At 36.6% G+C, this 12,593-nt stretch overlaps 2 protein-coding genes across 2 annotated transcripts; both read right to left on the bottom strand.

Annotated features, from left to right (window-relative positions):
* Positions 1–2,499: 2,499 nt before the first annotated feature.
* On the bottom strand, positions 2,500–5,453 carry LOC122084854 (pollen-specific leucine-rich repeat extensin-like protein 4). The gene is made up of 6 exons (XM_042653279.1): positions 5,372–5,453; positions 5,066–5,173; positions 4,854–4,980; positions 4,679–4,750; positions 4,446–4,494; positions 2,500–3,163 (listed from the first exon to the last, which is right to left on the bottom strand). The coding sequence occupies exons 1-6, from the start codon at positions 5,451–5,453 to the stop codon at positions 2,738–2,740; spliced, it is 864 nt and encodes a 287-aa protein (XP_042509213.1). The 3' UTR covers positions 2,500–2,737.
* A 1,154-nt stretch (positions 5,454–6,607) lies between these two features.
* LOC122084853 lies at positions 6,608–7,231 on the bottom strand. Its single transcript, XM_042653278.1, has one exon. It carries the CDS (start codon positions 7,229–7,231, stop codon positions 6,608–6,610), a length of 624 nt encoding a protein of 207 aa, XP_042509212.1.
* Between the last annotated feature and the right edge of the window lie 5,362 nt (positions 7,232–12,593).

Raw genomic sequence — 12,593 nt, 5'->3', positions numbered from 1 at the left:
ACTAAATTAAATATACTAATGTAAAAATCTTAAATAATAAAGGGGAGATATTTACAAAAAGGCCCTAGTATAGAAAATCCTAGCCATAAGCAATAAGTGATGTATAGGAATAAATAGCTTCTTGAATATAGTTGATCCTTCCCACAAGGATTAATGTAGGGGTGTCAATTCTAGGTCCGCACCAGCAAGGCCAATTGACCTTGAAACCAGTTTGACCCATTTAATAAATGTGTCAAGATCAAGCTCGATTGGAACGGACCGATTAATAGCCCAACATGTTTAAATCTTGTTTACTTAGCTTAACACTTTTAAAGCTTGATTAAAGTCTCTTCATACATAGTTGTCACAACACCAAGGTAAACCAAGGTGTTGGAGGGCTACCTAAGCCTTTAGGCGACAAGTTGTCTGTCTCAAGGCAAACAAGGCAACTAAGTTTTATTTTTTAGTCTCCCTCTTTTGTAACATTACTTAGTATGCCACATGTACCTTGTTTCATAACAATCAACATTAAGTCATAACAAGTCATCAAAAATTAACATTATATAAGCCACATCAAATTATCAAAATCAAAATTAAGTCACATTAAATCATCCAAAATCAACATTTACAGAAATGTTTTTGTTCTATAATAGATTTGATTGTTTACATGATTTTATTTTTACATGAGACATTTGTATTAGGTAGAGTACAAAATCAGCTTTCCAACAAGCCTAAGATTACTTAAATCTGAGTTTTAATGACAAAGGTTTGTTGGTCAAACTTATTTTAAAGTGTACGAATACTGTTAAATTTTCCTAAATGAAAAATAATTTTATCAACATCAAAATAAAAGTTTATATTACCGGACTTTTAGTTTTTTGCAATGTTTTACCCTGATACGATTTATAAATTTTCAGAACTGAAAAAAAACCTAGCATTTGAAAGTTGAAAATTGATCATATAGCAAAAAATTCAGTTTTTGTTCATTGATTGGGGGGTTAACTTTTTATCCTTTTAGAATTTGATTTTAAACTATTTTTATTGGATTCAGATAGAGGGTATTTGTTTATTTATACCAAATATCATTTAAGTACCAAAATATAAGACGACATGCAGTGCATTAAAGCAACAGTTGCCTAGGTCCCAAGAAAACCGCTTGGACACCAAGGTGGTGCTATCATTTGGCATAAATAAGTGTCAAATATAAGGCGACATGCAATACAATAAGGCAGCAGTCGCCTAAGTCCTAAGAAAACGGCCTAGACGCCAAGGCGGCTCCTTAATAACTATGATTCAGTATAGGTGTCAATTGGTTGGGTTGGGCCGGTTTCGATGGAGCCTAATCAAGCTTCCCCACATTAGGACCTTGCACCATGGCTGGCTAGTTTAAGTAATCGATTCCCGTATGCTGGGTAGGGTTCCATTTATGAAAGATCGATCAGGTACTGATTTTTAATCGGGCTACCAATAAGAGGGCTAAACGGGCCTTAGTCGGGCTTTCAACGGGCTAATGACACATTAATTTCTAAACAGCCAATTATCAGGCTCTAAGCGAGCTATAATCAGGGCTTGTAATAGTCTTCAAATGTGTTGGATTTAGTAAATGGGTTCTAAGCAGGTTATAAATGGGCCTTAAACATATCGGGCTGAGTCAGCTATTTATCAGTTGGTCCCAATTGGACACCGGTCGAATAGCACCCTTGCACTGAGAACTACCTACTAACAAACGTGTCGGGCATTTATTTATTGGGCAGGGCCGATCCGAGTTTTAAATGGTTTGGCTTGATCGGGTCTACTGGTCCAAGCTTGTAATTGACACCCCTACTCTTTAGAGATAAATGTCTCATTAGCTTGTTTAACACGATTAAAGACTGGTACCTGATCGACCGTTTATAAATGGGACCATGCCTAGTCTATGAGGTCCGATTAGTTAAACGGACCAATAACAATGCGAGGTCCAAAAGTGGGCAAACCTGATTAGGCTCAACTAAAATCAGCCCGATCTGGCCCAACTGATTGACACCCTAAGATTAATGGCAATGCTATCCTCCAATGTGGGATATTATACTCAAAAGAACTCTTAAAAAAAATAATAAAATCAAATCAAAATAGTCATGAGATAGCAGCAATCAACTAACACGTATAATTGATCCAACTCTGTTTGATGTTACAATGGCTCAAATGAAAACCCCATTAGAAGTTCATTGAGTGGATAAATAAATTCACTAGAGTATCACACCCATATAGTAAATGCTTATAATCTCTATTGGTGCTTACTATATGTTAGGGAGGTTATGATATGTTCCTAACCTCTATTGTTAGGCATTCTCTTATTGAATTGAAACTTCTAATGAGAATGTTTAGAGTCCTCTACATAGATCCACTGCAATATCAAAGATTACCAAAATGAGAATTTATTGTGTCCTATCAAATTTTCTGCAATTCACCATTACTTTGTGACCATTGTGTTTTTTCCCAAGACTCTGTTTGATTCCATATAAAAGCCAGAAAGAGAAAATATTCATTGAATTAATATTAAAAAAATTTACATGAAGCAAAATTTAAATGTAATATATCATTTGTAAAAAAAAAATAATAATAAAAAAAAATATTGTAATAAACTAATGGTAATAAAAATGGTGCACCAAATGTCTATAATGGTGCTCCTCACTTGGAAACAGGGGAAGCTCTATCCCAGTATGGCAATGGTTGATAGATCACTGGACGTGGCACTGCAAGGTGAGCACATAGTAGCTGATTAGAAACTACAGATATGCAGTCTTACAGTCAGTTCAGTAAAAATGCATGAAAAAGCTCTAAGAGAAGTACCCGGTTGATAGCCTGGTGGAGGTGGTGGGTATATTAGTGTGGGTGGTGGGTATGTTTGATTGGGTGGTGGGTATGTTTGTTTGGGTGGTGGATATGGCTGTGGTGGGTATGTTTGAGTGGGAGGTGGGTATGTTTGTGTGGGTGGTGGATACGGCTGTGGTGGATAGGCTGCTTGTAGTGTAGTTGGGTGATATGTGGAGGATGAATGAGCTGCTATACCATTAGGGGGATATGACGAAGGGTAAGGTGTTGGAGCAGGACAATAGGTTGTGGGCATCAGGTAAGGGTAAATAGTGGTTGTCCCTGGTGGTGGTGGCCCCGGGGTAAAAGAATAGCCTTTGCTTGCCATTGATCTCTGCAATTACCAGACACATAAAATCATAGTTTCAATAATTGGATGTGAGATGTCCTCCATCATATAGATCCACCCATGTTTACTAATGTGGCACATGACATTAATCTAAATCATGAACAATTGTGATTCTTGATAACCTCCTTATACAATTGCTAGTGATCGCATTGAGGTTCTCCTTATTTAAAACCATTGTTGGAAAACCAAGCTTTGAATTGGTCAAGAGGTATACAAACAAGCCTCAGTCTTCTTAATTTGGAAAACCAAGCTTTGAATTGATCAAGAGGCATACAAGCCTGAGTCTTCTTAACTCGGAAAACCAAGCTTTGAATTGGTCAAGAGGTATACAAACAAGCCTCAGTCTTCTTAACTCAGCCCAACCCCAACCTGGCCTCGAGGTGAGGTTGAGATATCTCATCTCAGGCCCAACCCTATTAAACTCAGCCCATTCAATCCCAGCCCTAATCGACCCAAATCTAGTAAGGTTGATCTAGGTTGACCCCAATTGACCCTGATTTGAACCCTCTTTTTTGTTATTTTTGCACTTATATACACACACACAAAAAGTAAAAAAAGGATATCATCAACATCAATCATTCTTAAAAATATTCTTGATTAAAAGTCCAATGTCTTAAATATAACATGTAATAATTAATATATAGTTATATAAAATCAGGCTAGGCTCAAATTGATGCTTCAGCCCAAGCCCAGCTTAGGCTAGCCTCAAGCCTAAAAATTCTAGCCTTAGCCTTAGCCTTGCCTGAGCTTAGGGCGGGCTCAAGTTCACATGGCCAAACTTACATCCTCTAGTGTCTACAATGTATATATAGAGTGGCAAGGTCATAATACCGTGATTGCAATTTGCTTGGTGGCTCTTGCCAAGAGGCAGATGGTTGCAGCATGGAGTAGGAGATTTTTTATGACCCATTCCACCAAACTTAAGCTTCTACAACTGGTCTTCCACTTAGTAGGATATTATTGGTATTCCTTCCATTCCTATCAACCCCTTTTAGCCTTCGTGTTGAAATGTTGATGGTATTCATTAATGTCCAATTAACCTAATACTTCTTTCGAGTTTTGCAATGAGGTGTTGGAAGTTATAGAGGTATAGTCACCTAAAGTTTCGGATGTGTTTTATGATATATATCTCCAGCTGATCCCTCAAAAGTTTAGGTTGGTCTGGGAGTGGTATTTCATAAACTATCTCACTTCATTTAACACTTTGTTTTGACATGTCCCTCTCCACCTCACCCCCAAAAAAAAAAAAAAAAATAATGGAAGGTACCTCGGAGGCATGGGTGTACTGCAACATTAGTTGGACTTCTCCTGAAAATCTGCAGTTGAGGAGGACAATGATTAATTTGAAAACCCTTCTTCAATCTAATTATTAATCATTGTAACTACTTTTGGTTTCATGAAACATTTGTAATCATTACTTCATATGATTATAATACAATGGGATAATAATTACAAAAGTTTCTTTCTAAATTACTATTTTTTTTTTTTTAATGAAATTACCTCTCTTTTCTATCAACTATTGTCCATGAAGTATCATCAAATCCCTGAGAAAGAACCTTCTGCAATTGAACCCTACAAAATTAATCAAACAGCTTCATCTATCATTAAATCCCTGAGAATAATCGAATAATATTTCAAGCTAGATGAAGGAATGAAGAAACAATTCATTGATTACTTTCCGCGACCGATGAAGTCGTCACTGCTTAAGGTGTTGCTATTCCAGACATTGATATTTAGCTCTCGAAGCCCTTCAATGAGATTAAACATAAACTTCTCCTCGTAAACAGGGTTTGTTCCTCCATCTATATATTAATTATATACAAATCATTAATAGATTCATTAATGGGTCTCAATAAATCAGTATATGATTGAAGGGGTAAGTACTACCTGTGCAGGTACTTGTCCTGAACTTGGTGCTACCATACTCAATGCAGACGTATGGGTCTTGCCTTGATATCCTCCATTCTGTGTCTTTTAACCTGATACATCTAACAACTGCAACAACCATATATAGACACATTGAATTGAGAGGGTTGAAATAAATTAATAGGAATATCATGGTTATTCCATGCAAGTATATATGGGATAATCTTTTAGCTAATATATATATATATATATATATAAATGGAATAATCCATTAATGGATACTTAAGTTAGGATATATATAGATCCATGGGTTGCCATGATACAGACCTGTGACCTCAAGCATCTGCCTTTGAATCCCAAAAGCCGCCATGGATAGCCGTGGATGGAGAGCTTCTAGCTGTTGATACATTAGCAGGAAGAAGAAGGTCCTTTTAAACAACAAGAGAGAGAGAGAGAGAGAGAGAGAGAGAGAGAAGACTATAGCAGCTTCGGGGAATGTTCGAAGGTGGAACTGTGAAGATACAACCGACAGTTTAAAGTCAAATATACAGGACAACGCCATTGACCAACTAAGCGCGTGAACGGTCAATGGCGCGTGAACGATAATTTCAGATAAACCTTTACTTGTACTTACCTGGCCAACTTGGATTTTCCATTTATTCTAATTCCTTTTTTGAATTCTGCGTACTCTTTATCCTTATTTCCGGGCTGACTTTTCCATAACCCAAGAAAGGGAACCCCTTGACCACGAAGCTTCAGATGTGCGAGACTGCGAGGGAGGGTATTGGGAGCATGGTTTGAGATATTGGTATTGATATCAGTATTTGTGGATTGATACGGATCGATTTTAAATGAAATCAAGGGCAAATCTATCTGATATAGGGTCAATTTAGTTCGATATTTAATATTATGAAACCTTTGATCTTGAGAGTATTTTGGAACATACTAAAAATCCTATAGAGATTTGTGAATCTTAAAATGGTGTGATGATGTTTCTTGTGCAGTGGAGGAAAACTTTCTCCCTTATTTATTTTTCATGTTTTGGTCTTTCTTGACTTTGAGAAATGATTAGAATGCAGTCGCCCAAGCAAAAACATTGTTTGGTAGATATTTGGTAACTTTTATTTCCTTGGGAGAAATGTCGACAAAATTTAAACAAAAAATATATTGAAAAAAGCACAGCCGGCTTCCTAAACTGCCCTCTCTCAATGAGCCATATAGACATATGATTTGGATATCCCCAAGTTGGAAGGAAAAACATGTTTTGGATTAACCAAGTATAAAATTTTATAGCCTAATATTTTATCATATATCTATAGGCACTTCATTTTGTCACCCGTTGTTTATACACACCTCGTTCATTTTGTCACCTATGAGTAGTCGTCTTTTTTTTTTTTTTTTTTTTTTGATAAGTAACTTTGTATATTGAGGAAAAAATAAGAATTTACAAAAAGAGGAAATCTTATATACTCCCTTTAGACAGACCTAAGGAAGAGTAAAGAGATCCCTTACCAAGCAGGACAAGCCCCACAAATGAATTCAAGGCCACCAAATACATAACCATTACTTCCTAAAATAGACAGTATGCCTAGCATCCATATCCACAAGACTTTGTAAATCTTGGGGGAAGTCCTCTAGCCAAAGTGTGATGCCATCCTCTCCTGTATCATATGTGGCCACAAAATCAGCTGGACTGTTAACCTCCCTCCATACATGTATAATCTCTTTCCTTTCAAACTCCATAAGCAAATGTAGAATTTTACTTTTAAGAGTTTGAATTTCCCAAGGCCCTTCTACAATTCCATTTATGATATCCACAGTTAATTTTGAGTCTGATCTGATAGATATATGCAGAATATCGAGATCCTTGCATAATCTTACCCCCTTTGAGGTTGCTATAAGATCCATACATAAAACTGATTTCGTCATCCCCTTTCCAGCATAAGCTAGAATCAGTTGTCCACTTTTCTCCCTAATAATACCACCATAGTCAGCCCTATCCTGAGTGAGAGAGCCATCACAATATAAAGCATACATTTGACCTGGAGGTAATACCCAAGAGCAAGATATTGGGATCTTGCTTTTCCATGTAACATTCAGCCCCCAATTATTTGCCAAAGTCTGATTTCTACCATTACAAGCAGCAGTAAACCAAGTAGTTTTACACCTGTTTATCACATCATCCATAATACTTGATATATTCTGACCTTTAGTTTTAACCTATGAGTAATCGACATTGAATTGTGATGACTTTATATTTGTGGATCTGAGACTTTGTTGATGTGTCTAAACGTATTCACAAATCGCCATTGTAAAATTACCAAAATTCCTCTGGAAGGAGAAATATTATGAACAATAGTTACTGTTAAATCAAACACTAAAAAATACGAAAAAGAAAGAGACAATAGATCAGTACGACACGGAGATTTAACGAGGTTCACACACCAGGGTGGTGTGCTATGTCCTCGGGCGAAGAAGAAGATGTTTCACTATGCAGAAGAGAGATTACACCCAAGCAGCGGCGAGAAAACTCGCCCTGAAACCCTAGCTCGGAAAACTCCCAAAATACAATGACTTTTTCAACAAGACAACAGTACATTATATAGACTCCAAGTCACGGGTCGACCCATCGAGTAGCGGTAGATTCGGTCGAACCATACTGCATGCCCCCGCACCCCCATACGAGATCAGTGATGGGCTCCGGGCTTGGGCCTATCGGCTCAACCCCTCTACTTCCATTACAGATCTCAGAAAACTTCTCATTCGGGTCACCACCAAAATATGTCGGAGCGGGTCAATCTTCAAAATGGGTCAAGAATTCGAGACAAACTTAATAATTACTTGTCTCAAAATTATGCTAGTATGTCTAATGAAGAATTATTTTTTCATACCCTAATTTGATATGGAAATGAGCTAATTAGTATTGTCCCTAATTTTCATACCAAAGAGAAATATATGAAATATGTGAATAAATGGCTTCTAAATCATCTGATTCTGCTATACGAAGCCCAAGTTATAGACCTCCCAATGTTCCAAGCCAATTCTAGATGTACCTACACCCAACCCAGTTTTAATTGGAAATAGGCTAGTTCAAAAAGTGAACTGCTATCATAAAAGCAATCAGGTCAAAATGTTCAAGATGAAATACTACCTTGTTATGTGTTTTCAAATTTGCCAAAGGAGGGAGGATCATTGTATGTGACAGTCATGCTCATCTGGGATCTTTTTAAATTTATTCAATAGGAGCTCCACCAATGTTTAAAACTAGCACCATGGAACAAAGCTGTGTCCATTCTAAATGGCGACGCCCTCTAACATGAAGACGCAAAATCACATATGAATAGAGCATGCACTACCAGTTCATCTTCTAAGTGACATAGAAGACACAACGTAGTCACAGATAAGGATTTGATATGAAATTGGAGGTTAACCGCAATAGCATTAACACAAAATCTCCATAGAAACAACTTAAGGCACCGTTTGATAACGTTTCTGTGTCTAGAAACAGCAAAAACGGCTTTTCACATTTCCGGAAACAAAAATGGATTTTTGATGTTTGATAAACATGTTTCTCGAAACATTTTTTTGCAAATCTAATGTCACTAAAAATCCCAATAGTACCATCAAATGCCCAAAAGGGAGAGAGGATTCGGTTGCCTCTTTTTAGTTTTATATAGTTGAGAGATTTATAGGGTACAACAACCTTTTTCTCTCTCTCAAATTTGTTTTTAGAAATGACGAAGCAAGTCGGACTCGTTTCGTCAAATTCGTTTCTAGAATTGTAAATAGAAATAAATTTTGATTTATGTTTCTAGAAACAGGTGAAACAGAACAACTTTATTAAACACTTTTTAGGCTTTTTCTCCATTTTTGGGAACAAGAAAAAGCAAAAACGGCATAAATAGAACACTATCAAACAGTGCCTAAGTTTAGACAATATGTGTAATACTCATAACCAAAGTTCAGGAGTAATTTGGAATTTTCACTTGTTAACGGATTATGTACCAGTATCTAACTAAGGAGTTAAATTTTGGTTGTGATCATACACACTTAAGGTAAGATGTTTGATTATGTTGATTGGTTGACTATTAGTACATAGTTATGACAATAATATTTTCTTTTTCTATTTATGGTTTTGTGTTTGTTATAGCGTATGTATTTTTACTTTTGGGTCTTTAGCATCTAAGCTATTAACCTAGAGGTGATGACCCCAGTTAGAGAGAGGAAGGTCTATGGTCCAAATCTTAATGTGCCCTTAGAAGGGGGATTTGTTTTATATTTTTCTTTGGGAAGCTTAGGTGAGCCTCTCTAGTAACTAACTACAAAATTGGAAGGAGTGTGAATGAGGGAGTGAAGAAAGAAAAGTAAGGAATAAAGAAAGGAGGTTGAATGAAACAAGGAAAAGAGGTGGAAAATAATGAAACTTTAAGTCTAACTGGGAGTGTGTGTGTGTGTGTGTGTGAGAGAGAGAGAGAGAGAGAGAGTGAGAAGTGAGAGAAAAAGGAAAAAAGGAAACCAAGAGATAAAGAGAGTGACTACATTAATCTTATTCCTGTGTGGGGTTATGAGACGTATGCATTCTTAATTTTGAAAATCGAATTTTGATTTGAAGAAGAAGGAGATCATCAATGCGTCGGAGTTAATTCGATCTAAGAATATTGATTCGGGTATACGGTTTACAATATTATTGTAAATTTTTATATTTTCTTTTTATTTGTTTATGATAAAGAATGATTAGAACAACACTGTCTTGCACAGTTGGTGAGCAGTGCTGTGCAACAGACACTCAAATCTAAACTTTTTAAAGAAACAGCCATTTTTAAATTCTACTTCTAAGTGGGTAATAATTCCTAAGTGGGTAATAATTCGGTTAACCTCAGAGTTTTGACTTTCATGTTTTTCAGAAGGGAGAGGGGTTCGATCAAGGATTTTAGTAGACCTTTACTTAAAATAGAGTATGAATTTTGAATTTGACAAATTTAAGTTTTGGTTGTAGTATCTAAAGAAGGTTTATTATGGATTATAGGTACTTTGTAGACGAACCAAGCATACTTGAGAGAAATACACATTGATTGATTCGGAAGGTGAGTGAGACCTCACATAACTTTTGTATTATTTTTATATAACCCTCTTCTTTATTTTTATTTTTATTTTTTTGGATAGCATATGTTGAATTAGCATGATTACCAACAGGATTGGTAGCCTAGTGGAAAAAAGCCCTTGTCCCATCATCGCTTTAGTCAGTTGGCTGTGGGTTCGAGTCGGCCGGCATGCCCCACTATTAGTTGTTGGTCCTGTAGAAGCACTACTTTCCATATGGGAGCTTTGGTCTGGGGCTATGATCACTATCTTTTATTTATTATGAAAATAAATAAATATATATGTGGATACAATTTTGTTTAAAAGCATAATAAGACATGTTATTTTTATAGACTATGAATGAGATGGAATATTTTTGTATTGCAATCCTTCCAACACAGGGATTATGTGTTGGGATGGAAATGTTGAGCGTGACCTTAAGGACAATGTCCTGTTCCAAGAGCCAAGAGCTTTCTACTCACTTTTCCATTGTGGTTGGGAATGTGGACTAGGGTAAGGCAAAAGTGTGGTTTCTGCTCCATAGAACCTATTACCATTTGAGAGCCAAGGGCTTGAGTCCCATCCCAGTGGTTATTAGGTATGATTTACTATATGATTTTAGTAGTTCCCCACTTTGAACCTTATTAAAATTATTAAATGAAAATCGATATTGAGAACGTTTGAATTCATGGTATGTCTGATGAAACTTGTAATAGTTTCAAATTTGCTCAATTTATATTTTGAAATACTATTATATTTCTAGAAGCATCTGTTATCGATATTTTATATTATTTTGTTCCCTTTTGCTCACTAAGCGTTCCCAAGCTTACCCCTTTATTACTTTTCAGATGTAGAGAATTAGGAACCTTGCTCTTATGATGATTGCACTAAGGAATACTGGAGGAGTTGATTCCCAATTTGAGAATATTTGATATTTTATTGAATATTAATCATTCATTTATTTGGAACACATGTATTTACTTTGATTTGGATTTGGACTTTGGTATTTTGTTTTATCTTAGGGGTGTCAATTCTTAAACCGAACCGGTAAAATCGGCTGGACCGAATCGATAACAACACGGACCGAACCAAATCGAAGCTTTATTGGGTCGGATTGGTTTGGAGTATTGCAACCCCAAAACCAAACCGAACCGCACCGGAAACCGGATGAACCCAAAACCAAACCGAAACCGGCTCAAAACCCAGACCGAAACCGAAACCAAACCGGTAAGAAACCAAAACACTCCAAAATTCATTAAAAAAATCAAAATTTGCATAGTTTTGTAAACATTTGTATGGAAAGTCGAATCCAAACTGGACCAAAAACCAAAACCAACCCAGTTACAAATCGATTTAAGAAACCGAAGACAAACCGAAACCAAACCGCACCGAAACCGAAACCAGAATTTCCTTATTGGTTCGGTTTTGGTTTCAACTTTTCCACACCGAAACCGACTCAACCCGAACCGAAACCGAGCCGAACCGACCGATTGACACCCCTAGTTTATCTTAAGGTTTAAATAAATTGATGTAATATAGATTATAAAATGGTTCAGTTTCGGTCCATACCTCTAAAACTGAACGATCTTAGGTACTTTTTGATAACCCTTACCACTAAGGCGGTTCAGGGGTGTCCAAATTCCACAGTTTATTCCAAAAACAGAGAATCATAAGAATCAGATCTGAATTATTAGAGTTTAAATCTAAATGATATGTAGATTTAACTGTAAACTTCTCCTTTTATACAGGGAACCAAATCCAAGAGTCCAACAGTGAGTTGATGGGGAGGGGAATCTGTAGGATAGCCTGAGCTTCCATATATTTAAGGGTGGAGAGGATGAGTGATGAGTTCCACTGTTTAAAAAGAAAGTGAATAAGGTCCTCCACAATGTTGACTGTTCTGGATAGAATGGACCTTTTGATTCTGCCACCAGGTAAGGATGGTACCTAAGCATCAAGGAGGATATAGAGATGGATTTTTCATCTCCACTTTTCCTACGAAGATCTTTCCGCAAGAGAGAACCACCCTGAAGAATGCTCCTCCATGCCCAAGAGCAAGATTAATGGAGAGTGAAATCCAAAAAGGAAGAATTGGGAAAGTATTTTTCTTTGAGGACCTTAACCTAAAGGACCTCGTCATTGTTAAGGATTTGCTAGCACTATCAAGCCAAGAAGCAATGTTAAAAACTTCTAAAATCCCTAAAACATAGGCCTCAACAAATTTGCTTTTGCAAAGCTTACTCCGGGTGATCCAAAAAACTTTTCATCCACATCCTTCCACCAAAAGTGACAGAGGATGCTGTTAAGCCTACTATAACTAAATAAAGGTAATAAAAAAATAAGGAAATGATATAAAGAGGGATGCTGATAGCCAGTAATTTCATCAGGACCTCTTTCCTTGGAGCCAACAAGAGACTCTCCTTCCAACCAACCAGCTTGGTTTGAATTTTTCTCCACCAATTTAGAGAAT

This window comes from Macadamia integrifolia, chromosome 7 (genome assembly GCF_013358625.1).
Source record: "Macadamia integrifolia cultivar HAES 741 chromosome 7, SCU_Mint_v3, whole genome shotgun sequence".
In the NCBI taxonomy this organism is placed as follows: domain Eukaryota; kingdom Viridiplantae; phylum Streptophyta; class Magnoliopsida; order Proteales; family Proteaceae; genus Macadamia; species Macadamia integrifolia.
Note: the sequence above shows the minus strand (reverse complement) of the source record. Positions and strands in the feature narration are given on the sequence as shown.